Source organism: Mobula birostris, chromosome 2, assembly GCF_030028105.1.
Source record: "Mobula birostris isolate sMobBir1 chromosome 2, sMobBir1.hap1, whole genome shotgun sequence".
NCBI lineage: Eukaryota > Metazoa > Chordata > Chondrichthyes > Myliobatiformes > Myliobatidae > Mobula > Mobula birostris.
In genome coordinates, this window is record NC_092371.1 from 135,833,256 (window position 1) to 135,858,842 (window position 25,587).

General features: G+C 43.7%; 2 protein-coding genes across 3 annotated transcripts in view; one reads left to right on the top strand and one right to left on the bottom strand.

Annotated features, from left to right (window-relative positions):
* The first annotated feature begins 388 nt into the window (after positions 1-388).
* degs1 (delta(4)-desaturase, sphingolipid 1) lies at positions 389-20,490 on the top strand. Of its 2 annotated transcripts, none has more exons than XM_072248893.1 (3): positions 389-595; positions 17,895-18,637; positions 19,423-20,490. In XM_072248893.1, the coding sequence occupies exons 1-3, from the start codon at positions 514-516 to the stop codon at positions 19,564-19,566; spliced, it is 969 nt and encodes a 322-aa protein (XP_072104994.1). In that variant the 5' UTR covers positions 389-513; the 3' UTR covers positions 19,567-20,490. The 2 variants fall into 2 exon arrangements, with proteins under 2 accessions (XP_072104994.1, XP_072105003.1); XM_072248902.1 differs by lacking the exon at positions 389-595 and adding an exon at positions 766-964.
* The window catches only part of nvl (nuclear VCP like), a 57,767-nt gene continuing 50,536 nt past the window's right edge, over positions 18,357-25,587 (bottom strand). The window contains exon 19 of the mRNA XM_072248882.1: positions 18,357-24,780. Coding sequence (XP_072104983.1) covers positions 24,736-24,780 — 45 coding nt within the window. The 3' untranslated portion in view covers positions 18,357-24,735. The remainder of the gene's footprint in view (positions 24,781-25,587) is intronic.

Below are 25,587 nucleotides of genomic sequence, written 5' to 3' on the forward strand. Positions count from 1 at the left end.
TGATGAGTCGTAACTATTATTACCCATCTCAATCCGTTCAAACCGACTCCAGGCAAGCACCTACAAGGCTCATCGTCCAAAAGTTTTCACCCGTTAGCACACCAAGCTGCCCCGCACAAAGATGACAACCTCAACCTATGACCCTCAAAGCTGCCCCGCATAAAGATGGCGTCCAGACTTAATTTCAACTCCTGCCACGTCTTGAACGCCGGCAACGTGCAGTTTCCCCCGCTCCCCCGCTCCTCCGCTCCTCCACGCCCGGGCCTTGTTCCGAACAGGCTGCGAGCACTCCGACCGAGCGCAATCTCTCCCCGTTACCGGCTGCGGTGACGTCAGAGGCGGTGGCGGGTTGACTGACATTGTGACGTCGCGGCTGGGGGCGGGGCGGGTCGGGTCGGGGATTAAAGCGCGGCGCGGCGCGCCCGCCCTGGCTGTTAACGGTCGGCGCTGAGGAGCAGAACAGATCAGAACGGGACGGGACGGGACGGAGGCGCGCTCCAGCGGTCGGCAGCCATGGGCAACCGGGTGGCGCGCGAGGACTTCGAGTGGGTCTACACCGACCAGCCGCACACGGCGCGCCGGCTGGAGATCCTCGGTCAGTAGCGGTCAGGGACCGTTAGCCGCGGGGGTGGCGTGGGGTGGGGTGGGGTGGCGGCGCCTGCTTGAACGACGAGGCTGAGGGGGGCATACGTGACTCCGGCCGGCCGGCCGGGTGGGGAATAGGCCGAAGCCTGGGTCTGTTACGTGGCCGGGCGGGCTGTGGTGTATGTCCACCCGGCCGCCGCCGCCCCCTACCCCGGATGGGCCCAGCTTCCGGCCGCACCCTCGCTCTGTACCGTTACTCGGATAGCCACCGTCCTCTTCGCCCCGACGTGTCCGCCACCTACCGACCCACGGCCGGCTTCCCCTGCTCTGCGTGGAAGCTGTTCGAGTTTAGGAACGAGTGGTCAGGTCACTGTTTACGGTACGGTACTTTGAGTGCTGGATGTTTGCTGTTTTTCACTGAAAACAGACCTAATTAATGAGCCGTAACGGAACGTGTGTGGGGGAGGGGTTGGGAGGTAACGGGACTAGAGTAAATCAGCACAAAATGTGTCGCCGTGTTCTCTTGCAGAGCAGGGCGCCTGCCCGTACTTCAGTCTTACCGGTGTCTGCATTCCAGGTACTCGCCGTTCTCTAGAAAGAGTTTCCCCTGTGAATCACGTACACTGACACTGCTCCAATTTAGTTTGCCTTTGACACACAAAAGTATTATTATTTCCTATCCATAGCCCTCAATTTTATACACTCAATTAGTCCCTCAGTCTCTGCTCCAAAAAATAGTCTTAGCTTCACCATTCTCTCCTAGTCCAGACAACATCCTGAAGAGCCTCCTCCAGTGTCTTAAGTTCTGTCATGTGCTTCCTATCTGGCAGATGTGTACAATACACTAGCTGAGGTCTGACTAAAGGTTGGAGCATGACCTGATTCAGAATGAAATATTTTGCCTAGTTCCTCGCTTTCCCTTTATTGCATGGTCAGCTGTCCTCTCCTATCAGTGTCCAACTTTTTTTTAAAGCCCTTTGCCTCTTAGTTTTTCCACATCATTCCCTCTTCTCCCCTCATCCATATTTGCCCCTTCACCTGCACCTGCCAGCTCATGCTCCTCCACCCCATTTTATTCTGGTGTCTGTCATCTTTTCAGTTCTGATGAAGGCTGTTAGCTTGAAACGTCTGTTGTTCATTTCCCCCAATAGATACAGCCTGACTTGTTGACTTCCTCCAGCAGTCTCATTGTCAGCAACACATTTACAGCAATTCTGGTTAAATAATCCCATTTATCAGCATTTAATCTGTAGCCGTTTGTGCTTTGATTCAAATATTCTTCACCGAACTTCTCTCGTGAGAGTATCGGTCTCTGCCAAATGCTCAGATTTGAGCCATTTTGGATCCTCTTGCCCTAATTTGTACTGTGTACCAAATGCAGATTTCTATATGGGGTGAGGAGAAAAGTGCTTGTGTTGTCAGGGGTGGTGAGTGTGTGGAGCTGAAGAATGAGGAGACTTATGAGGAAGATCTGCTAAATTTGTGGATTGAGCTGTCCAGATTTGCTAGAGGAGATGTTGTAAATCAGTGACCACGTTAATTTGTTCCCCAGCACTTTCTGCTCCAGATTTCCCTGACCTGTACAGCATGCTGCAATAAATGCCATTCCTTCTCTGGTTACTGCTTTGAACAGGGCTTCCTTTCAGTAAAGATATTGCAATTCCACATGCCTTGTGCTTTCCCTACTGCAGGGTGTTGGTGGGCTATAGAATTTGGGTAATCTGTCCTCTTTTGGGATAGGAAACTGGGGAAATGCTGGAGCCTTCAGAATCTAGTTTATTGTCATTGACTCTGAGCAGTAGTGCAAGGACATAAAATTGCTAAATTTCAAATGTACAGTACAAAACTGGAATGTGTTCATAGGTTCACAGCTATTCAGGAATCTGATGGGGAAGAAGCTGTTTCTAAATAGTTTGCCTTCAGGCTCTTGTACTTGTCTCTAGTCATAACGTGAAGATGTGTACTGGGTGATGGGGGGCCTTGGTGATGGATGTTGTCTTCATGAGGCAAATCTTTTGAAGGGGTTCAAGAGGGTTGTGCCATACAACCCACAGTAGACTTCGTACAGGGCTGTGATGCAGTCAGGGATTTGAACACTCCTTGGCAGGTGAAGCAGTGATTAACTTCTATTTCTTCCAGTCTGGTGTCTGGCATTTCACAATGCAGTCCCCATTGGGAGGGGGAAACCTCCCAGGTTGAATGAATGTTTCATGAACCTTATTCTGTCTGCAGGGGTGACTGAACTTCTGTCACTTTACTTCTCCATTCAGAACTCCATCTGCCACTTCTCAGCTCAGTTTTGCATCCTATCAATGTTCAGCTGTAACCTCCTGACAGCCCTCCACACTATCCACAAGACTAGTCTGTCTTGTTCCTGCTCTGTTATGATGAGGCCCAACATGTCTTCTAGTAGGGCACACTGCTACATCCTGGACTTGATACTTGCAATTGTAGAATCTGATATTCAGCCAGTTCTGCAGTAAGTAATAATGGTGGTTTGTTTTCTGCACGAGTACAGTAGGACTTTGGTCACTTCCTGTGACTTTGGATTTCAGTGCCTACATACTTTTGTTTTATCAGTGGAAACATTTCACAGCTCATTGCCACAAATTTGTTCTGTCTGCTCCTAATTCTCAAATGTTAACGAGTCTTCCCCATTGATAAAATGCAAAAGTGCCTAATGATTACCTTGTTTTTAAGCAGGATGGATGTTCAGGTGGTGCTGAAACTGCACAACTACTAGAAGTCTGGTCAACTTCAGCATTAAGGGACTTGACAGTGTGAATCTTAACTTCTAGATGATAGAAACAGAAAACCTACAGCACAATACAGGCCCTTTGGCCCACAGAGTGGTGCCAATCATGTCCCTACCTTAGAAATTACTAGGCTTACCCATAGCCCTCTATTTTTCTAAGCTCTATGTACCTATCCAAAGTCTCTTAAAAGACCCTATTGTATCTGCCTCCACCACTGTTGCCGGCAGCCCATTCCACGCACTCACCACTCTGCGCTTAATAAAAAAAAAAACTTGCCACTTGCATCTCCTCTGCACCTACTCCCCAGCACTTTAAACCTGTGTCCTCTTGTGGCAACCATTTCAGCCCTGGGAAAAAGCCTCTGACAATCCACACAATCAATGCCTCTGATCTTATACACCTCTATCAGGTCACCTCTCATCTTCTGTCACTCCAAGGAGAAAAGGCCGAATTCATTCAACCTATTCTCATAAGGCATGCCCCCCCCCCAATCCAGGCAACATCCTTGTAAATCTCCGCTGCACCCTTTCCATGGCTTCCACGTCCTTCCTATAGTGTGGCGATCAGAACTGAGCACAGTACTCCCAAGTGGGGTCTGACCAGGGTCCTGTATAGCTGCAACATTACCTCTCGGCTCCTAAATTCAATTCCACGATTGATGAAGGCCAATACACCGTACGCCGCCTTAACCACAGAGTCAACCCGTGCAGCTGCTTTGAGCGTCCTATGGACTCGGACCCCAAGATCCCTCTGATCCTCCACACTGCCAAGAGTCTTATCATTAATACTATATTCTGCCATCATATTTGACCTACCAAAATGAACCACTTCACACTTACTGGGTTGAACTCCATCTGCCACTTCTCGGTCCAGTTTTGCATCCTATCAATGTCCAGCTGTAACCTCTTACAGCCCTCCACACTATCCACAACACCTCCAACCTTTGTATCATCAGCAAACTTACTAACCCATCCCTCCACTTCCTCATCCAGGTTATTTATAAAAATCACGAAGAGTAAGGGTCCCAGAACAGATTCCTGAGGCACACCACTGGTGACCGACCTCTATGCAGAACATGACCCGTCTACAACCACTCTTTGCCTTCTGTGTGCAAGCCAGTTCTGGATCCACAAAGCAATGTCCCCTTGGATCCCATGCCTCCTTACTTTCTCAATAAGCCTTGCATGGGGTACCTTATCAAATGCCTTGCTGAAATCCATATACACTACATTTACTGCTCTTCCTTCATCACTGTGTTTAGTCACATCCTCAAAATTCAATCAGGCTCATAAGGCACGACCTGCCCTTGACAAAGCCATGCAGACGATTCCTAATCATATTATAACTCTCCAAATGTTCATCAATCCTGCCTCTCAGAATCTTCTCCATCAACTTACCAACCACTGAAGTAAGACTCACTGGTCTGTAATGTTCTGGGCTATCTCCACTCCCTTTCTTGAATAAAGGAACAACATCTGCAATCCTCTGGAATCTCTCCCATCCCCATTGATGATACAAAGATCATTGCCAGGGGCTCAGCAATCTCCTCCTTCAGTAGCCTGGGGTACATCTTGTCCGGTCCCGGCGACTTACCCAACTTGATGCTTTCCAAAAACTGCAGCACACCCTTTCTTAATATCTATATGCTCAGGCTTTTCAGTCTGCTGCAAGTCATCACTACCATCACTGACAACACACATCAAAGTTGCTGGTGAACGCAGCAGGCCAGGCAGCATCTCTAGGAAGAGGTACAGTCGACGTTTCGGGCCGAGACCCTTCGTCAGGACTGTTGAAGGGTCCTGACGAAGGGTCTCGGCCTGAAACGTCAACTGTACCTCTTCCTAGAGATGTTGCCTGGCCTGCTGCGTTCACCAGCAACTTTGATGTGTGTTACTTGAATTTTCAGCATCTGCAGAATTCCTTGTGTTTGCTACAATCACTGAAATCCTTTTCCATAGTGAATACTGAAGTAAAGTATTCATTAAGTATCTCTGCTATTTCCTCCAGTTCCATACACACTTTCCCACTGTCACACTTGATAGGTCCTGTTCTTTCACGCCTTATCCTCTTGCTCTTCACATCCTTGTAGAATGCCTTGGGGTTTTCCTTAATCCTGCCCACCAAGGCCTTCTCATGGCCCCTTCTGGCTCTCCAAATTTAAGCTCCTTCCTGTTAGCCTTATAATCTTCTAGATCTCTAACATTACCTAGCTTTCTGAACTTTTTGTAAGCTTTTGTTGACTAGATTTATTACAGCCTTTGTACACCATGGTTCCTGTACCCTACCATAACTTCCCTGTCTCATTGGAACGTACCTATGCAGAATTCCACATAAATTTCCCCTGAACATTAGCCACATTTCTTCTGTACTTTTCTCTGAGAACATCTGTTCTCAATTTAAGCCTCCAATTTCCTGCCTGATAGCCTCATAGTTCCCCTTACTCCAATTAAATGCTTTTCTGACTTATGTTCCTATCGCTGTCCAATGCTATTGTAAAGGAGATAAGATTATTACTGTCTCCAAAATGCTCTCCCACTGAGATCTGACACCTGACCAATGGTAATGAATGTATTTCCAGTGTAGCTTCGTAGCTCATTCTTGAAGTGGAAAGGTTAATTTGCAATGTCCACCAATTTGTTGGTTGCAGACAAGTGACTTCAAACAGCTATAAATAGTAAGGGGATTTAAAAAAAACTTCATGAATGTGATTGGGGCATTTTCTCCCCAATTGTGAGGTAATGACTGAATTCTTCAACCATTTACACCAGTTTAAGTAATGTCTTTTTAAATTGTTTAGCTTTGCTTTGTTAGAAATACAAAACCAAATTTGTAATTTTCTGGCTTTGATTCCTGAAACAAAATGACTTCTGAACCTACTGTTTCCCCATAAACTTTTCAGCATGGTAACGGGACAAATTTCCTGTCAAATTATTAAGGACCATATCATGTAGCTTCCTCAGAATTCTGGTCAATATACAGTCCAACATAGAAATTTACTGATTTGTCACAAACCTTTAATCTTTTTGTTCTTTAGTATTTGTCTTTGTCATTGGGAAAGAATAAAAAATATTTTTACAAAACACTTGGCTGGCTGTAGTTGCAACACCGGTCTGTTGTGGAACTTGTTGAATATCTCTATCCTTTCCAGCTTTTGAATCTAGGTGATTAATTTTCCATCAATTCCATGCCCTTGATGCTGGTCAAATAACCAAAAGCTCTGTGTGTCCGTATCTGCAGTTGGCAATTCTCAGTGTCAGCTTATCGGTTTAACAAGAATAGTGGGCTATCTGATCTAAATTATGCTTTCTCCTTTTTGCCCTTGAATATTGGGAATAAGGTATTTCAAATCTGCCATTACAACTGAGCATCCAACTTGGTTTTTAAAACATTCAATATGAAATGGTGGCTAGCCACATTTTGTAATGTCAAATAGTAAAGGGATCTGTAATTGAAGCCTCTTGCCTGTTTTGTAGAATTCCTAGGATACCCCTGTGATGCACATACCTGTAGGAATTTCTAGCACAATACTATGTATCCCATAGTTTCTGGCCAAGCAGCTTTGTAAACCAGTTGGTTCTGATTTTGTAGTCTAGTAGTATATATGTATATAACAGTTTTGGCAAAAGTGTATAGAATTGAGCCCATGACAAATGTCTTCTATCCATTGATTCTATTTTCACTTTCTCTGTAATTGTCACACTATTCTGCATTCTTATTTATTTCCCTTGGCTACATCAATGCACGGGCTGTTTCTGGCAAAGGGCTACTTGGAAAATAGAAGGCCTTCAAAAGTAAAATTGAGTGGGGGGGGGAACCTGTGTGCCTGTCAGCATAAAAGGTAAGACAACAGGTTTAGAGAACTTGGAGGTTTTTGGGAGATGTCTGTTTTTTTTAAATGTGCATATCAAGTATAGGCAGGTAAAAACAAATGAGGTACTTGGGTACAAGAAATGCAAGAGAACACTTGGGAAAGAAATCAGGAGGGCTAAAAGAAGGCATAAAGTTTCTCTAGCAGACAAGGTGAAGGATAATCCTAAGGGATTTTACAGATAAGTTAAGTACAAAAGCATTGCAAGGGACAAAATTGGTCCTTGGGAAGATCAAATATGTGGGGCCAAAGAGGGGGGGAGATCTTAAATGGATTATTTTTTGCATCTTTGTTTACTTGGGAAGTGGTCTCCAGAAGTGAGGGAAAACGGCATCACCCTATACAGATTAGAGATGTTTGCTTTGTTGAGGTGAATTAGGGTGGATAAATCCCCAGGGCCTGATGGTGTTCCCTTGGACTATGGGTGGCAAGTGCAGAAAATACAGGGGCCCTAGTAGAGATTTAAATCATCCTTGGTGACAGGTGAGACATTACAGGATAGCTAATGTTCTGTTTATGAAGGGCTATAAAATAGATCAGGAAATTATAGGCCTGCAAACCTGACATCAGTAGTGGAAAAGTAATTGGAATGTATTCTAATGGACTGGAAATGAGTATTTGGATTGACATCGACTGATTGGGGATAGTCAGCATAGCTTTGTGTGTGGTAGGTTATGTCTGACCAATCAACACACACAAAATGCTCGAGGAACTTGGGCCTGGCAGCATCTATGGAGAAAAAGTACAGTTGATGTTTTGGGCCAAGACTCTGGCAGGACTGGAGAGGAAAAAGATGAGATTAAAAGTTGGTGGCGAGAAGAGAGAAACCTAAGGTGCTGAGTGGAACTGGGAGGGAGAAGGATGAAGTAGAGGGCTAGGAAGTTGATTGGTGAAAGATACCGGGCTGGAGAAGGGGGAGTCTGGAGGACAGAAAGTCATGAAAGAAAGGTGGGTGGGTGGGGGGGGGGGGGGAGAGAGGAGAGATTTCCAGCATCTGCAGATTTTCTCTTGTTTGTCTAACCAATCATAGTTTTTGAGGAAATTGAAAGCAAGGCACTGCATATTGTTCACATGGACAACAGGGTACTTGACAAGGTACTGCATAGGAGGTCAGTCAAGAAGGCTGAATTCAAAATGAGGTAGTAAATTGGCTTTGTGGGAGAAGGCAGAGTGGAGTAAATGGTTCCCTCTGTTACTGGAGACCTGTAACTAGTGCAGTGCTCCAGTGCTGGGCCTGTTTGTCCTCATTATCAATGATCTGGATGAACACGTGAACTGGATCAGCAAATTTGTAGATGGCATCAAGATTAGGAGTGTAGTGGACAGTGAGGAAGATCATCAGATCGTGTGGCGGGGTTTGGACCAGCTGACAAAATGGCAGATGGGATTTGATGCAGACTGTGGTAGTAGGACCAACCGGGAAGGTCTTGCAAAGCTTTGGTACGTTGGCCTTCACAAATTGAACTATGAAGGACAGGAGGTGGGATGTTGTATTGAAGTCGTATAAGATATTGAGGCCTAATTTGGAGTATTGTGTGCAGTTTTGCTTACCCACTTGAAGGGAAAATGTAAATAAGATTAAGAGTAAAGAGAATTTAAAGGGTGTTGCTGGGACTGAGTTGTAAAGAAATATTGAATAGGTTGGATTTTATTGCTTGAAATGTTGAAGACTGAGGGGGGATTTGATAGAGGTATACAAAATTAAGGGGTATAGGCAGGGTAAATGCAGGCTTTTTCTGCTGGAGTTGGATGGCATTACAACTAGAGGTCATGGGTTAAGGGTGGAGATGCCACTGGGAATGCTCAGTAAGCCAGGATGCATCTGTGGAAAGTTGGTGCATCAGGTCAGACCATTCAGAACTGATGTTATTAGTAGATGATACTGCTAGTGAGAGAATTGCACTTGCAGGAACCAACTATTTTAGTTGTCAGGTGAGTAGAAATTCTGTTGATACAAGTTGGATATTTTGTCTGAGTATTGTAGATGTGAGCTGTTGAAACTTGTCAGGAATTTGTTCAGTTTATTTTGGGAAGCAAATATTGTTTGCCAAAGCAACTGCAGATTTTTAATCACTTCAAATATCTGGCCGGATTCTTGTAAAGTGACTCTGTGTGTGGGGGAGACTGCAGATGTACCTTATCTAGAAAGATTTCGGCTTCAAAGGGCACTACACCAAACAAATGTGTTCACACCCACAGTTTGTATTTTTAATGGTTACATTTGATTCAAAAGTACAAATTCTGGGTGAATCATTGGTGTCCCTGCAGGTCAGGTGAAGGAATGTGTGCAGCCAGGTAACCTGTTTGCCAAAATTTCACTCGCCATTGAGCTGGACAGCAGATCAGTCTTTAAAAAAACATTGCTGGATTATATTTTCTGAGGATACTTGGAGTCTTCATGCTGCATCACAACCAAAATCCCAATTACTTTGGATGCATAAACTAATCAAGTCTGTCCTCAACAACAGCTTTGGGAGACACTCAAGCTATATACATTCAAATTCCTGCAGGTAGTTTGGCTAGTGGCTTGGAAGTCACTTTTAGGCTCTGTTTATTCACATGGCAAAACTGCTTGCCCAGCCATTCTTCTCTCCTCCCCCAAACCATAGACCTGTTTAATATTGGGTTTGACCTAGTTCGGATTTTCATTCTAATACCAGGAGTTTACATTGTTAAATATCAAAGGTACTTCACTGAAATTTGGGTTAGAATTGGGATTTGGATACAAGTTAGGAGTAGGTCCTGATCCCTGCCATTTTGATTATGGCTCATCTGAATTTCTCCTGACTTTGCTTTCATGTCTACTTGTAACTCTTCAACCTGTTGCTTACAGTGCCCATTAAAAAAAAGTGTTCACCCCCTTGAAGTTTTCATGTTTCGTTGATTTAAACATTGAATCTCAGTAAATTTAATTTGACTTTTTTGACACTGATCAACAGACTTGTGAACAGATATTTACAAAGTGATGTAAATTGCAAAATAATTGATTGTGTTCATCCCCTTCAATATGGCACACCAAATCATGTAGCCAATTGGTTTTGAGTCACATGATTAGTTAAATGGAGATCACCTGTGTGCAGTTAATGGGGTTTCAATTGATTGTAGTGAAATACATCCATCTGGAAACCAACTGTTGGTGAGTTTGTATCCTGGCAAAAACTACACCATGAAGACAACATTCCAAGCAGCTCCATGAAAAGGTTATTGAAAAGCATAGGTCAGGAGATGGATACAAGAACATTTCCAAGTCACTAAATATCCCTTAGAATGCAGTAAAGTCAATAAAGAAATGGAAAGAATGTGGCACAGCTGTAAATCTGCCTAGAGCGGGTGAGAATCTCACCTGGTTCCTCAACACCAGCTCCATAGCAAAGAAAGCCCAGCAGTATCTGTACTTTCTGCGAAGGCTCAGAAAAGTCTATCTCCCACCCCCCATCCTCACCATATTCTGCGGAGGTTGTATTGAGAGCATCCTGAGCAGCTACATCACTGTCTGGTTGGGAAATTGCATCATCTCAGATCGCAAGACCATGCAGCAGATAGTGAGGTCAGCTGAGAAGATCTTCGGGGTCTCCCTTCCCGCCATTACAGACATTTACACCACACACTGCATCCATAAAGCAAACAGCATTATGAAGGACCCCACGCACCCCTCATACAAACTCTTCTCCCTCCTGCCATCTGGCAAAAGGCACTGAAGTATTCAGGCTGTCATGACCAGACCATGTAACAGTTTCTTCCCCCAAGCCATCAGACTCCTCAATACCCAGAGCCTGGACTGACACCAACCTACTGCCCTCTACTGTGCCTATTGTCTTGTTTATTATTTATTGTAATGCCTGCACTGTTTTGTGCACTTTATGCAGTCCTGGGTAGGTCTGTAGTCTAGTGTAGTTTTGTGTTATACGTAGTTCAGTGTAGTTTTTGTATTGTTCATGTAGCACCATGGTCCTGAAAAACGTCTCGTTTTTACTGTGTACTGTACCAGCAGTTACAGTCAAAATGACAATAAAAAGTGACTTGACAACTGTGTAAGAAGGGGACTAGTGAAGGAGGTCACCAAGAGACTTGTGACAACTCTGGAGGAGTTACAAACTTCAGTGATTGAGATGGGAGAGTTTGCACATTCAAAGCTATTGCCTGGGTGCTTTGCCAGTCAGCTTGGGGGGTGGGGGGGGGGGGGTCTTGCATGAAATCTCACTAGTTTGCTAGAAAACATGGGAGACTGAAGTTAGCTGGAAGGTTCTGTGGTCCGAAACCAAACTTGAGCTTTTTTGGCCATTGGACTAAACACTGTTTGACACACTATCCCGATTTTGAAGCCTGATGCAGTCTGCAAGAGAACTGCAGCTTGGGAATTTTTTCAGCAAGACAATAACCAAGCATAAAGCCAAAGCTACATGAATGGCTTAAAAAGAAAGTTGAATTAATGTCCTGGAGTTGCCATGTCACAGCCCAGACCTCATCCGGTTTAGTATTTGTGGCTGGGCTTGGAAAGGGCCATTCATCCATGATCCCTGTGCAATCTGACAGAGCTTGAGCAGTTTTGTAAAGAATGGGGAAAAATTGCAGTGTCTCGATGCGTCAAAGCTGATACAGACCTCTCCGCACTGAATCAAGGCTGTAATTTCTACCAAAGGTGCATCTACTAAATACTGACTTGGAGGGTCAGTAGAAATTTGTCTTCACTTTGATATGGAAGTCTTTTTTTGTTGATCAGTGTTTTTTAAAGTCAAATTAAATCACTGTTTTAATGTTGTAATACAATAAAACATGTGGAGGAACCAACTAGAGAGCAGGCCATTCTGGACTGGGTTTTGAGCAATGAGGAAGGGTTAATTAGCAATCTTGTCGTGAGAGGCCCCTTGGGTAAGAGTGACCATAATATGGTGGAATTCTTCATTAAGATGGAGAGTGACATAGTTAGTTCAGAAACAAAGGTTCTGAACTTAGAGGGGTAACTTTGAAGGTATGAGACGTGAATTAGCTAAGATAGACTGGCAAATGACACTTAAAGGATTGACGGTGGATATGCAATGGCAAGCATTTAAAGGTTGCATGGATGAACTACAACAATTGTTCATCCCAGTTTGGCAAAAGAATAAATCAAGGAAGGTAGTGCACCCGTGGCTGACGAGAAATTAGGGATAGTATCAATTCCAAAGAAGAAGCATACAAATTAGCCAGAGAAAGTGGCTCACCTGAGGACTGGGAGAAATTCAGATTTCAGCAGAGGAGGACAAAGGGCTTAATTAGGAAGGGGAAAAAAGATCATGAGAGAAAACTGGCAGGAAACATAAAAACGGACTGTAAAAGCTTTTATAGATATGTAAAAAGGAAAAGACTGGTAAAGACAAATGTAGGTCCCCTGCAGACAGAAACAGGTGAATTGATTATGGGGAGCAAGGACATGGCAGACCAATTGAATAATTACTTTGGTTCTGTCTTCACTAAGGAGGACATAAATAATCTTCCAGAAATAGTAGAGGACAGAGGGTCCAGTGAGATGGAGGAACTGAGCGAAATACATGTTAGTAGAGAAGTGGTGTTAGGTAAATTGAAGGCAGATAAATCCCCAGGGCCAGATGGTCTGCATCCCAGGGTGCTTAAGGAAGTAGCCCAAGAAATAGTGGATGCATTAGTGATAATTTTTCAAAACTCGTTAGATTCTGGACTAGTTCCTGAGGATTGGAGGGTGGCTAATGTAACTCCACTTTTTAAAAAAGGAGGGAGAGAAACTGGGGAATTATAGACCGGTTAGCCTAACGTCGGTGGTGGAGAAACTGCTGGAGTCAGTTATCAAGGATGTGATAACAGCACATTTGGAAAGCGGTGAAATGATCGGACAAAGTCAGCATGGATTTGTGAAAGGAAAATCATGTCTGACGAATCTCAGAATTTTTTGAGGATGTAACTAGTAGAGTGGATAGGGGAGAACCAGTGGATGTGGTATATTTGGATTTTCAGAAGGCTTTTGACAAGGTCCCACACAGGAGATTAGTGTGCAAACTTAAAGCACATGGTATTGGGGGTAAGGTATTGGTGTGGGTGGAGAGTTGGTTAGCAGACAGGAAGCAAAGAGTGGGAATAAACGGGACCTTTTCAGAATGGCAGGCGGTGACTAGTGGGGTACCGCAAGGCTCAGTGCTGGGACCCCAGTTGTTTACAATATATATTAATGACTTGGATGAGGGAATTAAATGCAGCATCTCCAAGTTTGCGGATGACACGAAGCTGGGCGGCAGTGTTAGCTGTGAGGAGGATGCTAAGAGGATGCAGGGTGACTTGGATAGGTTGGGTGAGTGGGCAAATTCATGGCAGATGCAATTTAATGTGGATAAATGTGAAGTTATCCACTTTGGTGGCAAAAATAGGAAAACAGATTATTATCTGAATGGTGGCTGATTAGGAAAAGGGGAGGTGCAACGAGACCTGGGTGTCATTATATACCAGTCATTGAAAGTGGGCATGCAGGTACAGCAGGCGGTGAAAAAGGCGAATGGTATGCTGGCATTTATAGCGAGAGGATTCGAGTACAGGAGCAGGGAGGTACTACTGCAGTTGTACAAGGCCTTGGTGAGACCACACCTGGAGTATTGTGTGCAGTTTTGGTCCCCTAATCTGAGGAAAGACATCCTTGCCATAGAGGGAGTACAAAAAAGGTTCACCAGATTGATTCCTGGGATGGCAGGACTTTCATATGAAGAAAGACTGGATGAACTGGGCTTGTACTCGTTGGAATTTAGAAGATTGAGGGGGGATCTGATTGAAACGTATAAGATCCTAAAGGGATTGGACAGGCTAGATGCAGGAAGATTGTTCCCGATGTTGGGGAAGTCCAGAACGAGGGGCCACAGTTTGAGGATAGAGGGGAAGCCTTTTAGGACCGAGATTAGGAAACACTTCTTCACACAGAGAGTGGTGAATCTGTGGAATTCTCTGCCACAGGAAACAGTTGAGGCCAGTTCATTGGCTATATTTAAGAGGGAGTTAGATATGGCCCTTGTGGCTACGGGGGTCAGGGGGTATGGAGGGAAGGCTGGGGCGGGGTTCTGAGTTGGATGATCAGCCATGATCATAATAAATGACGATGCAGGCTCGAAGGGCTGAATGGCCTACTCCTGCACCTATTTTCTATGTTTCTATAACTTCTAATGGTGAATACTTCTAGGCACTATATAAGAATCTAGTGTGACAGTCAAGACTTAAAGTTCAAAGTAAATTTTATTATTGAAGTACATTGCCATATGCAACCCTGAGATTCATTTTCCTGCAGGCATACACAGCAAATCGAAGGAATATTAATACAGGATCAATGAAAAATCATGCAGAAGCTGCAAAAGTATAATTAACAAACATGAGACGAGTATTTGAAGTGAGATCATTGGTTGTGGGGACATCTCAATGGGTGTGAGTTTAGTTATCCTCTTCTGTTCAAGAGCCTGTTGGTGTGAGTCCTGAAGCTCTTGTACCTGATGGCAGCAGTGAGAAAAGAGCATGGCCTGAGTGTTGGGGATCTGAATGTTGCTTTCCTACAGCATTTCTGTAGAGTGCTCAATGTTTGGGAGGGCTTCTCTTGTAATGTACTGGACCAAATGTACTTTCTTTTTTCTAATCTCGAGTGTATACCAGTCTTGCTTGAGACTAGTGAGGCAAATCTTGGCCCCTTTGCAGTTAAAATGGCAAAGTGGCAGTAGAATTAGATAGTTGGGAGAAGATGCAGAAAACTTGCTGAACATTTTAGAACCAAGTGTTGAGTGAGAACACGGAAACAAAAACATCTGAAACACTAAGCTGAAATTGCAAACTATGTTCCTAGAATAGCTAAAGGAAGCAAGTGGTTAGGGTATATTTGGAAGGCTTGTAGCAGGTTGCACAGTTGGTTATTGACATGGGAGCATTTGGCAGTGGGACAGTACACTGATTTGAGTAGAATTTGCTTGTCCCTTATTCACCTTCATGAATAAGGGAGACTCAAGCTATCAGATGATTGTCTTCATAAATGATGTGCAGCACATTGTATTGTGGGACTAATGCAAACCATGATTCTAGACAGGTGAATCAGCTGAATCTTCATGTGTATATCACTGGCAAGCTGAGTGTATTCTGTCAATGTCTTCAATCATGTTTTTGCTGCTCTTGGATAGAATTCCAGTGCTAGACTGTGGCATCTACTATCTTTGGTATGTCTTGGGTTTGCCCTAGATGCTGTTGAACTGTTACTGGAAGAGAATAGTTTATCAGATTCCTGACATACACCTGTCCTGATACTGCAGCCATGGTTATTCATTACACATGGTCATACTAATTCAACTGAATGATTGACGAGATCTATTTCTCAGTAAGTGATTATTATCAGACTTAAACTGGAGACCAGAGCTACTGGTCCAAATTCGGGTGTTGCCAGGGAAGCTTGAATTTGCATTTGGCACCTGAGAAGAATCTGCAGTAGTGGTTTAGTGTCAGATAACACGGACCTACTGAGAAGTGAATTGAAGGCCGATGATCAGGAGTCAGTTGTAAGTGGTCCAGTAGGCTGTTAACTGAGGGATTAGAAAAAACTGTCCTCAAACTAGTGTATCCCATTTGCTTAACATTACATAGCTCTCCCTGCCCTGCTGGATTGTGTGCTTGTTACTAGAGTGGGACTGTACCTACAAATTTGAGTTAATGATGCCACATTGCTGTCCCTGGCAGATCATAGATGTTTCACCTGTTTCTTCATCCCTTAAACCATGATCTGCAGGATCCCATCATTTGAAACCTTCCAAATAGTGCAATGCAAGTCTTGGACCTGATTGCCAGCCATTTGTGTATCAGCTCATTATCTGAGCTGTTGGTATAATTACTGGCACTGTGACAAATTAATCCCTGTCCCTGATTCAAATGTCTTGCTACTTGTATTGCAGAAGCCCATAGTTTGGGATGTAGTCTACTGTAACTGAGTAAAACAATTCTAGACTTTGGGCACTAGTCCCTGTTCTATAAAGTTCACACAATATTTCTCCCAGTATTGAGAAGATCAAGGTATTATCCTTGAACGATTGTTCACTTTTTTAATGTTCCTTTGTCCTGCTGGATTGCATTGATTTACCGTATCTTGGGTCCACCAAACCTCTTAACCCAGTGTGACAGTGCTGCTGGAACTGTCACTGCCTCAGCCCCGGGACAAGTAAGCTGTTAAATGAGGAGTTGGTAAATATTGTCCTGAAACTCCTGCATCCCAGTACTTGCTGAATTGGAGTTTGTTCTGACCTTAGTGCTGTGGAATTTCGGCCTCCTCCCCCTCCCCCCGGCTTTCTTCCCTCAAAGATCCATCCTTGGTGTAGATGAGTGACCAGTAAATGGGTGTTAAAAGATTGAATTGCTTCAGTTGTGTAGTTTTTTGATACAATTGCACTTCTTTGACTATGCATGCCTACAAGAAAATGAACTTGGGGTAGTATATGGTGACATACATAATTTGATAAAGTTTGTGGTTGCAGCCATTATTTGGTTTCATTTGTTCTAGTAAATCTCTATCCTTACTGGGGCCATCACCTGATGTGAACAGAACTGAAGTATTGCATCTGTTTGGGAAGGTTTTGGACCAGTGTCTAGTTTGGGTTAACTGCTTGTTCAATTATTGGGTAAATGAAAGCTTTAGCTTAGTTCCATAAATGGCTGACAGTGGATGTAATGTGCTTGTAACACAAATGCTGGAGGAACTCGGCAGGCCAAGTAACATCTATGGGGGGGAAGTACAGTTGAGATTTTGGGCCCAAATGTTGACACTGCCTTTTTCCATAGATGCTACCTGGCCTGCTGAGTTCCTCCAGTATTTTGTGTATTGCTCGGATTGCTGCTGATTTTCTTTGTGGTAACATGCTAGTATTGTAGTCATTACAGACCAACACCTGGAATATCCTGTCAGCTGCTAGTGGGGAATTTTCATTGTTGCACTAGCTTAACATTAACATTTCTGGTTGAATATCTTTGCTGTTTATCTAGGGAAAGTTGATAAAGGGTTTGAGAGAGAATGGGCAAGAGAACTTTTGTCCATTTACTGACACCATCCTTCAAGGGAAAGTTGAAATTGGGTTTTGTCCGCCAGATTTTTGAACAGTTCTGAATTTCAGATTGAATACTGCAAATATCTTTATAATAGCATCCTAAGCAGCCCCTTAAGTTCGTGTAGATATTCAATCTGAGACCCAATGTCTTTAAAAATGCAAACAACAGGAATTCTGCAGATGCTGGAAATTCAAGCAACACACATCAAAGTTGGACGAAGGGTCTCGGCCTGAAACGTCGACTGTACCTCTTCCCAGAGATGCTGCCTGGCCTGCTGCATTCACCAGCAACTTCGATGTGTGTTGTCCCAATGTCTTTACGTTTGGGCCAGGGGCAACCTGAGAATCAGTTTTAGTATCACTGGCATACATTGTGAAATTTGTACAATTGGGTATATATTAAGTAGCACGAAAGAGTCCAAGTCAGAAGTTTTAAGGCCAGAGGTGGCCTGTCCTGGGTTGGTGTGCATGTGTTAGTGTTTCACTGTCTTGATGTATGTGTGATAAATCTAAACCTATGATTGTGGCTCATGTGTTCAGTTCTGAAGCAATTGTTGATGATCAAATGATATTTCTCACTCATTGCTGTTGCAGACCAGGCCAGAGTTTTGAACAGGTTTTTTTGTCTTGCAGCCAAATATCCTGAGATCAAGTTGTTGATGGGCCCAGATCACAACCTAAAGTGGATCATCATCCTGATGGTAGCAGTGCAGGTTGTGGCCTTCTACCTTGTGAAGGACTTGGAATGGAAGTGGGTGATATTCTGGGCGTATGTGTTTGGTGGGTGTATAAACCATTCCATCACACTAGGCATCCATGAAATCTCTCACAATGCTGCATTTGGGCACAAGTATGCACTGTTCAACCGCTTTTTTGGCATGTTTGCTAATCTTCCTGTTGGTCTGCCATACTCCGTCTCCTTCAAGAGGTACCACATGGATCATCATCGCTACATGGGTGGAGATGGTATTGACGTTGACATTCCCACAGATTTTGAGGGCTGGTTTTTCTGCACCAGACTAAGGAAGTTTTTCTGGGTCATCCTGCAGCCTCTGTTTTATGCCACGCGCCCACTCTGCATCAACCCCAAACCCATCACTCACTTAGAGATCGCTAATCTGGTTGTTCAGTTAACCTTCAACCTGCTGATATGTAATCTGTGGGGAGCAAAACCAATTGTCTACATGTTGGCAGGATCTCTGCTGGGAATGGGCCTTCATCCAATCTCCGGACACTTCATTGCTGAGCACTACATGTTTCTGAAGGGGCATGAAACCTACTCTTACTATGGTCCCCTCAATCTAATCACCTTCAATGTCGGCTATCACAATGAACATCATGACTTTCCCAGTGTTCCAGGCTGCAGACTTCCTCAGGTGAGTGGTGTTTTTAAAAAATAAACAAATTCCTCTATTCTGGGGCTGAGCTATTGAACCATTTGTTAGCTGATGGGTGTCTGAGATATAATGGTAGGTTCTACATGAAATTGTGCACACTGACTTAGTGGCTTGAAGTTCATTTAATTTTGTTTTGGCTGTGCACTCACTATACAATATACTGTGCAGATACAGCTGTGCAAACAAGGAGAGGCTGTTCTATTTGCATTTCACATTAGTACTGTGGATTTGCCACTTGAATTCAGTCTGGTGAGTAAGACTCAAACTTGCAGAAAGTGCAGACTTGAATGAACTGCTTGATGTGAAATGATTAGAACAAATCCACTCTTTAACACTGCAACTGAGTTGGGCAATGTTCGGACAAGTAAAAATCTGAATCTTTTTAAATCCAACTGCTTGATCTAATGAATCTGCCTGTTAATGACCACAGCTGCAAAGTGAAATCCTCTGGGCCACAGCAGAAGGAATAAAGTACAAGATTTCAGTACTTGGCTACAAATCATGGAGTTGTTGGCATCTCCAGTGTGGGTAGTGTTCAGTCTTGCTTTGGGTGTGGGTCTGTGGTTGTTTCCATAGTGACACATGACACTAGGAATAAGTCTCGGCCTCTACAGGATTGATTAGTGTAACAGGAAAAGTGGGTGTAGCTATGACACAGCCTGCCTTCCCATGGGTGACTGGATGGAGCTGTAACCTGAGGGATTAGTTAAAACCTTTTGCCAGTGTCCAGGTTAAGTAATTACTTAGTAATTTCATTTCTGTAGGTGAAGAAGATAGCCGCTGATTACTATGACAACCTGCCCCAGTATTCTTCCTGGGTGAAAGTGCTCTATGACTTCATCATGGATGATACGATCAGCCCTTACTCAAGAATCAAGAGAACAGTGAAAGATGCAAAACAGGACTAGGAGTGAACTTGCCAACAGACAAAAAAGGTGGCTTGGTTGCTGGGCAAATTTTAAGCTGTTTTTACAAATCTTGCATTTTCCAAGAACACTGTTATTAAGTGTCTTTGTACAAACCATGCACTAACAATATTTAGTCTATTAAAGTGTTTTGTCTGCTAAATAGTTTTGCTCAGCTGTTAAACTAATTCAAGGAATTTGAGTGACTGCAGGATGTCTGTCTGGCAAAGGAACAGGTGATCTTGGCAATGGAAAGCTTTGGCAATTATATTGTGGAACTGTTGCCTGTTGGTGCCAAGGGTCATATCTGATCGCCTCCTCTTCAGGTGGTTCTGAGTATTGTTCTTTAGTTTAACTTGACAAGCTCGATTGAGTTTGAGTCAGTTATACTCGAAGCAGTTCGATGACTGGGTTGTTGCCTGTTGCAACTGAAGCTCACGTTATACTTCAACATAAGGGTTTGTCTACAGTTGTAGAAACTGCAAAAACTGTTGGGAAGTGGTTACTAGAGGCAGTGGAGGAGAGGCATTGGTATACTTGTAACAATGGCAACTCCAAATTGGATGGGATTAAACTTTAAGTTTTCCATCAAGTTTAAGTATCTAAGTCAGTCTCCTGAAGTTCAGTTCCTCTACCTTCCATTTTCAGAGTTTTAATATCAGACGAAGGAGAATAACAAATTCCTGCCTTTGGGTGTGGGGGAAAAACTAAAGGCTCTGTACTGGTTCATAAAGTTGACTAAAGAATGAGTGTGGCCAAGAATACTTGTGGGGGAACTTGCTGACTGTACACTGCTTCCCCTCCCCCTCCCCTGACTGCAAGGATCAGTTTCTGCAGTGGTGCACTTTGCATGCATTTGTACTGATGTTAAAAACACCCAATGTTTTCCATTTTGCAGTTGAAAAATAAATGGCTTTAATACTTCAAGTTGAGTTTGTGGTTATTCTGCAGCTGTAGAAAGATGAACAAAATTACAGATGTAATACATAGAATGTGAAGGACCAATATGAGCTAGACCAAGTAACAAGTGGCAGTTTTTGACCAAAATTCTGTTGGTCTTGAGCAAGAGCAGGGCTAACTGAGGATGTTAGGTGGGATCTAGCTGGGGTCAAATGCCTACTATTTACAGGCAAAAGAAGAGTTGGTATGTGGGTTTTTAAAACTGCCAAAGCAAGAATCCAGGTTCAGCATGTTCCTGTTGGGCTGAAGTGACAGATAACAAGTTCAGTGAACTCTGGCTGATTTGTCAAGCAGGAATGAATAATTCTCATTTCTTCAGTTGTAATAGTAGAATGATTAGAGATTAGATACATGCATATGGAGGCAGGAGGTATTTGCAGACTTGAATTGCATTGCACTGGGCTGGGAAAATGCATAGGGTCTGACCAGTTGCATTCCCAGACCTCGGGAGGCTAGGGAAGAAACTGCAGAGGGCATTATACAGATAATTGCTTCATTGTTGGCCCCTGACAACAGGAAGCTGGGAGTACAAATGCACGATTTGCTGACTGGCTGTGCAAGTAGGAGGAGGTGAAGCATTAACCAGGATATTGAGTTCAGGAGTAGGGATGTGTTACTGGGAGTATTGTACAGTTTTTGTCATTTATAGAAAAGGCAAGCTGAAAAGGAGGCCGAATGAATTTGAGTTGATCACAATAGATCTTTATTTCTTGGAGGATGAGATGAAGGGTATGGTGATTATAGTCTTTTCCCCAGGGTCAAAGCCCAAAATCAGCAGGCAGAGAATTGGAGGGAAGAGAATTAAGAGACATGAGGTACTTCACAGGTAAAGAGGAAGTAGTGAGATTGGCACATTTCCAAGCCTTGAGGCAGTTGGGTAGGTACATGGAGGGGAGATCCTTGGGTTATGGGCTAAATGCAGGCAACTGGAATTAACTGGGCAGATACTGTGGTTGGCATGGACTAGTTGGTTTGAAGGGACTTTTTCCATGCTGTATACTCTTCTGGAACGGAGAGCAAAAACTGCTGGAGGAAGAAACAGCAGGAAATGGGCTGAGCCCCTCACTCGGTCACTGACCCACTGTTCCTCAGCAGTGGTGCTTCACTTTGTTATACAGTGAAACCTCCCTGTGCAATGGCAGGTGTTTGTCCATTACTGCTGTAAACTTGGCATCCTGGTCAGGGGGAAGGAAGCAGGATCTGGATGTAGATGTAATCTGCACATACCTTGCAGAAGAAATCCTTCCATGATCAAATGTTTTTTTTAAACTCACTACTGGGATTGCAGCATTCTAGTGAATACTGACCATCACTACATCAGTCAAATACAACTCCTGGGTTATTTGTATTCAATCCTTCAAAGCTTCTATTAGTTAACCTCACTAAAATCTATAGGAATCCAGTGACATTGATAAAAGGCCCAGCTTGATATTTAAGAAGGGGGCAAGGAAGCAAAGAGGAAGTTATAGACCTGTTAGCTTGAGGAGTCGATTGTCAAGGATGAGGTTACAGAGTACCTGGAGGCATATGACAAGATAGGCAGAACTCAGCATGGTTTCCTTAAAGGAAAATCCTGCCTGACAAACCTATTACAATTTTTTGAGGAAATTACCAGTAGGCTAGACAAGGGAAATGCAGTGGATGTTGTATATTTGGATTTTCAGAAGGCCTTTGACAAGGTGCCACACGAGGCTATTTAACAAGATAAGAGCCCATGGAATTACGGGAAAGTTACATATGTGGATAGAGCGTTGGCTGATTGGCAGGAAACAGAGAGTGGGAATAAAGGAATCCTATTCTGGTTGGCTGCCGGTTACCAGTGGTGTTCCACAGGGATCAGTGTTGGGGCTGCTTCTTCTTACATTGTACATCAACGATTTGGATTATGGAATAGATGGCTTTGTGGCTAAGTTTGCTGACGATACGAAGATAGGTGGAGGGGCCAGTAGTGCTGAGGAAACGGAGAGTCTGCAGAAAGACTTGGATAGATTGGAAGAATGGGCAGAGGTGTGGCAAATGAAGTACAATGTTAGAAAGTTTATGGTTAAGCACTTTGGCAGAAAAAATAGATGGGCAGACTATTATTTAAAAGGGGAAAGAATTCAAAGTTCTGAGATGCAACGGGACTTGGGAGTCCTCGTACAGGATTCCCTTAAAGTTAACCTCCAGGTTGAGTCAGTAGTGAAGAAGGCGAATGCATTGTTGGCATTCATTTCTAGAGGAATAGAGTATAGGAGCAGGGATGTGATGTTGAGGCTCTATAAGGCGCTGGTGAGACCTCACTTGGAGTACTGTGGGCAGTTTTGGACTTATTTAAGAAAGGATTTGCTGACCTTGGAGAGGGTACAGAGAAGATTCACTAGAATGATTCCAGGAATGAGAGGGTTAACATACGAGGAACGTTTGTCTGCTCTTGGACTGTATTCCTTGGAGATTAGAAGAATGAGGGGAGACCTCATAGAAACATTTCGAATGTTAAAAGGCATGGACAGAGTGGATGTGGCAAAGTTGTTTCCTATGATGGGGTGAGTCTGGTATGAGGGGGCACAACTTAAGGATTGAAGGGCGCCCATTCAGAACAGAAATGCGAAGAAATTTTTTTAGTCAGAGGGTGGTGAATCTATGGAATTTGTTGCCACGGGCAGCAGTAGAGGCCAAGTCATTGGGTGTATTTAAGGCAGAGATTGATAGGTATCTGAGTAGCCAGGGCATCAAAGTTTATGGTGAGAAGGTGGGGGAGTGGGACTAAATGGGGGAATGGATCAGATGATAAAATGGCGGAGCAGACTCGATGGGCCGAATGGCCTACTTCTCCTTTGTCTTATGATCTTATGGTTATGGTCTTGATCTCAATACTAATCTTTCAGTTGTAATATTAGGCTGTCTGAAGTTGAAAAGGAAATGGAAAAAATAGGTTGATCCCTAGCTAATAGATGAATTCACAAACAGTACGAAGTATAGATTGTGTGGCAGTCATGGCCTTTAAGAGTTGATACTATTGTAGAGAGTACAGCACAAAATATTGTACAGGGTTTTAGTTTTTCACAATTGTATTTCTTTCTAATTCACATAGATGTTACAGTAATTTTCCTTTGAGGTTAAAGGATTGCAGCTAAAAGCACTAAACCATCAGGATTTCCAAATACAATGGAACTTTCATCAGCAGCTCGGACTTGATCATTACATGCTAGATCCCAGCAGTTAAGTCTTTTTCTCCAGTGAAACTTTAATCTGGCTTCTGTGACTGGGCTCTCGAAGCTCCACAGCAGATGTCCAGCTCTTGGCACTGATTTAGATGAACCTCACTACAGTTTGTACTGTTACAAAGCAACTCCTCCACTTTCACCCCAGGGAAGTAAGCTCAGGAAGGAGGGGAAAATGGCACTTAAGCACTGAGGATAACCCCAGCATGCTGCTAGCCCAGCTACAAACATTAAAAATAAAACTTGAAGCATAAGAGTAATTAAAGAAATTCTTCAACCAAAGTGAAACTGCCATCTTACCAGCTGATGGTGAGATAATAGCAATTCAGTGCCTGCAGTGCAGTGCTGCCAAAATATGAGCAGCTGCAATAACACAAAATAATCAACAAATTGGGCCCAACTCTGCTGACAGCAGATCTCCACCTTAGTTGTGTTTGAATAGCAAGAGCAGACCAGGTTAGATGGTGCCAACTTAGAAGTTCAAGCATGATTACACTTTTTAGAACAGTACAACATGGTTTGGGTCCTTTGGCCCATTGTGTTTTGAGCTGGGCCTACACTTCACGAGTTTGCACTGAAGTTATCTCACTCTTAAAACAGTGCAAGCTCCCCACAGTGGGAGAGAGTGAATCGGGAAGGTTTCCGCAGCATCCAGTTATGTGTTGTACCATCATAGCTTGTTTCCCCCCCCCCCCCTTCCCCCAGGTTTGGCAAAATTCATCTTGTCTATGAATTTCCTCTTTAGCCCATCACAAATTTAAATCCAAATACCCCCTTAATTACAAACACCCACTCCTAAGTTTGTGCCCAGAGAAAGAAAGTTTAGACACTTCCAAAACCAGATCCAAACAGGTCTTCAATCCTGGTGTCATTATTTAATGGGGAAAGAGGAGTTTGGTATTTTTAATGGCATTTACTTTGGGGCCCATCCTCAGAGTCCAAGCTTGTAAGGGCTACTCCAGCAAAGGCAACAACAGGGGCCTCACCAACACCACAACATCAGTTCTTCTCACCGACTGAGGGAGTGTTGCAGCTGCTCGTACATCAGCTGATCCTGCAAGGGACAGAGTGAGAGGACCACATCAGGTGGAGGAGAAAGACAGGCTTGAGTAAAACTGAACCACCCTTCAGGGTTAAACAGAAATGAAACTGGTTCCAGGACAGATAAGATAACGGCCGAGCCAGCTCAGGTTTTTATGGAGAAATAGAACTCGTGCTCAGCTGGCATTTCCAAGGTAAGGCAGTTAATTAACAACCAGCCACCTCACCAAAGTCCGCCACGTGGAAGAGGTGGGCCTGAGTGCCTGACACTGAACTTTGTCCTCCTTTGGATAGATGTTCCATCCTGATGACAGCTGCTTTGCTGTCCAAAAATATTTCAACCCTGCGCCTTCCTGACCTACACCAACACTTATTTCCTTTTTGTTCTGTTTGCTAGTCTATGAATTACATTGCCCTGAATCTGTTCCACTGCAACCACACCTTGAGGTGTTGTCTGCTTCTGAGCATTCCGATTTTGATCATGGTTTTTTAAAAAATCAGGAACTTTGCCCTCTCCAGAGGCAAGCCTGAGTCTGGTCTTTCAACATGACATCAGAAAGATTTTTGGTGATTCTCAAATTCATGAACTTGGTACTGGGAATGCTTGACTGTAGTGAAAGGCAAGGCTGATTGATAGTTCTAATTTTAGGGAAACTGACTGGGTAGAGAATCCATCCACTGGACAATCTGGGTGGAAAAGACACCAAATTTAGTAAGGCCAAATGGCCCAAAGGGAAAATCGCACATTCATTCCAAACTGTGAAACCTTTCTCTCATCTTCAGGAATCCCAAGCCACTTGGTCTGCCCCCTCTCCCATTG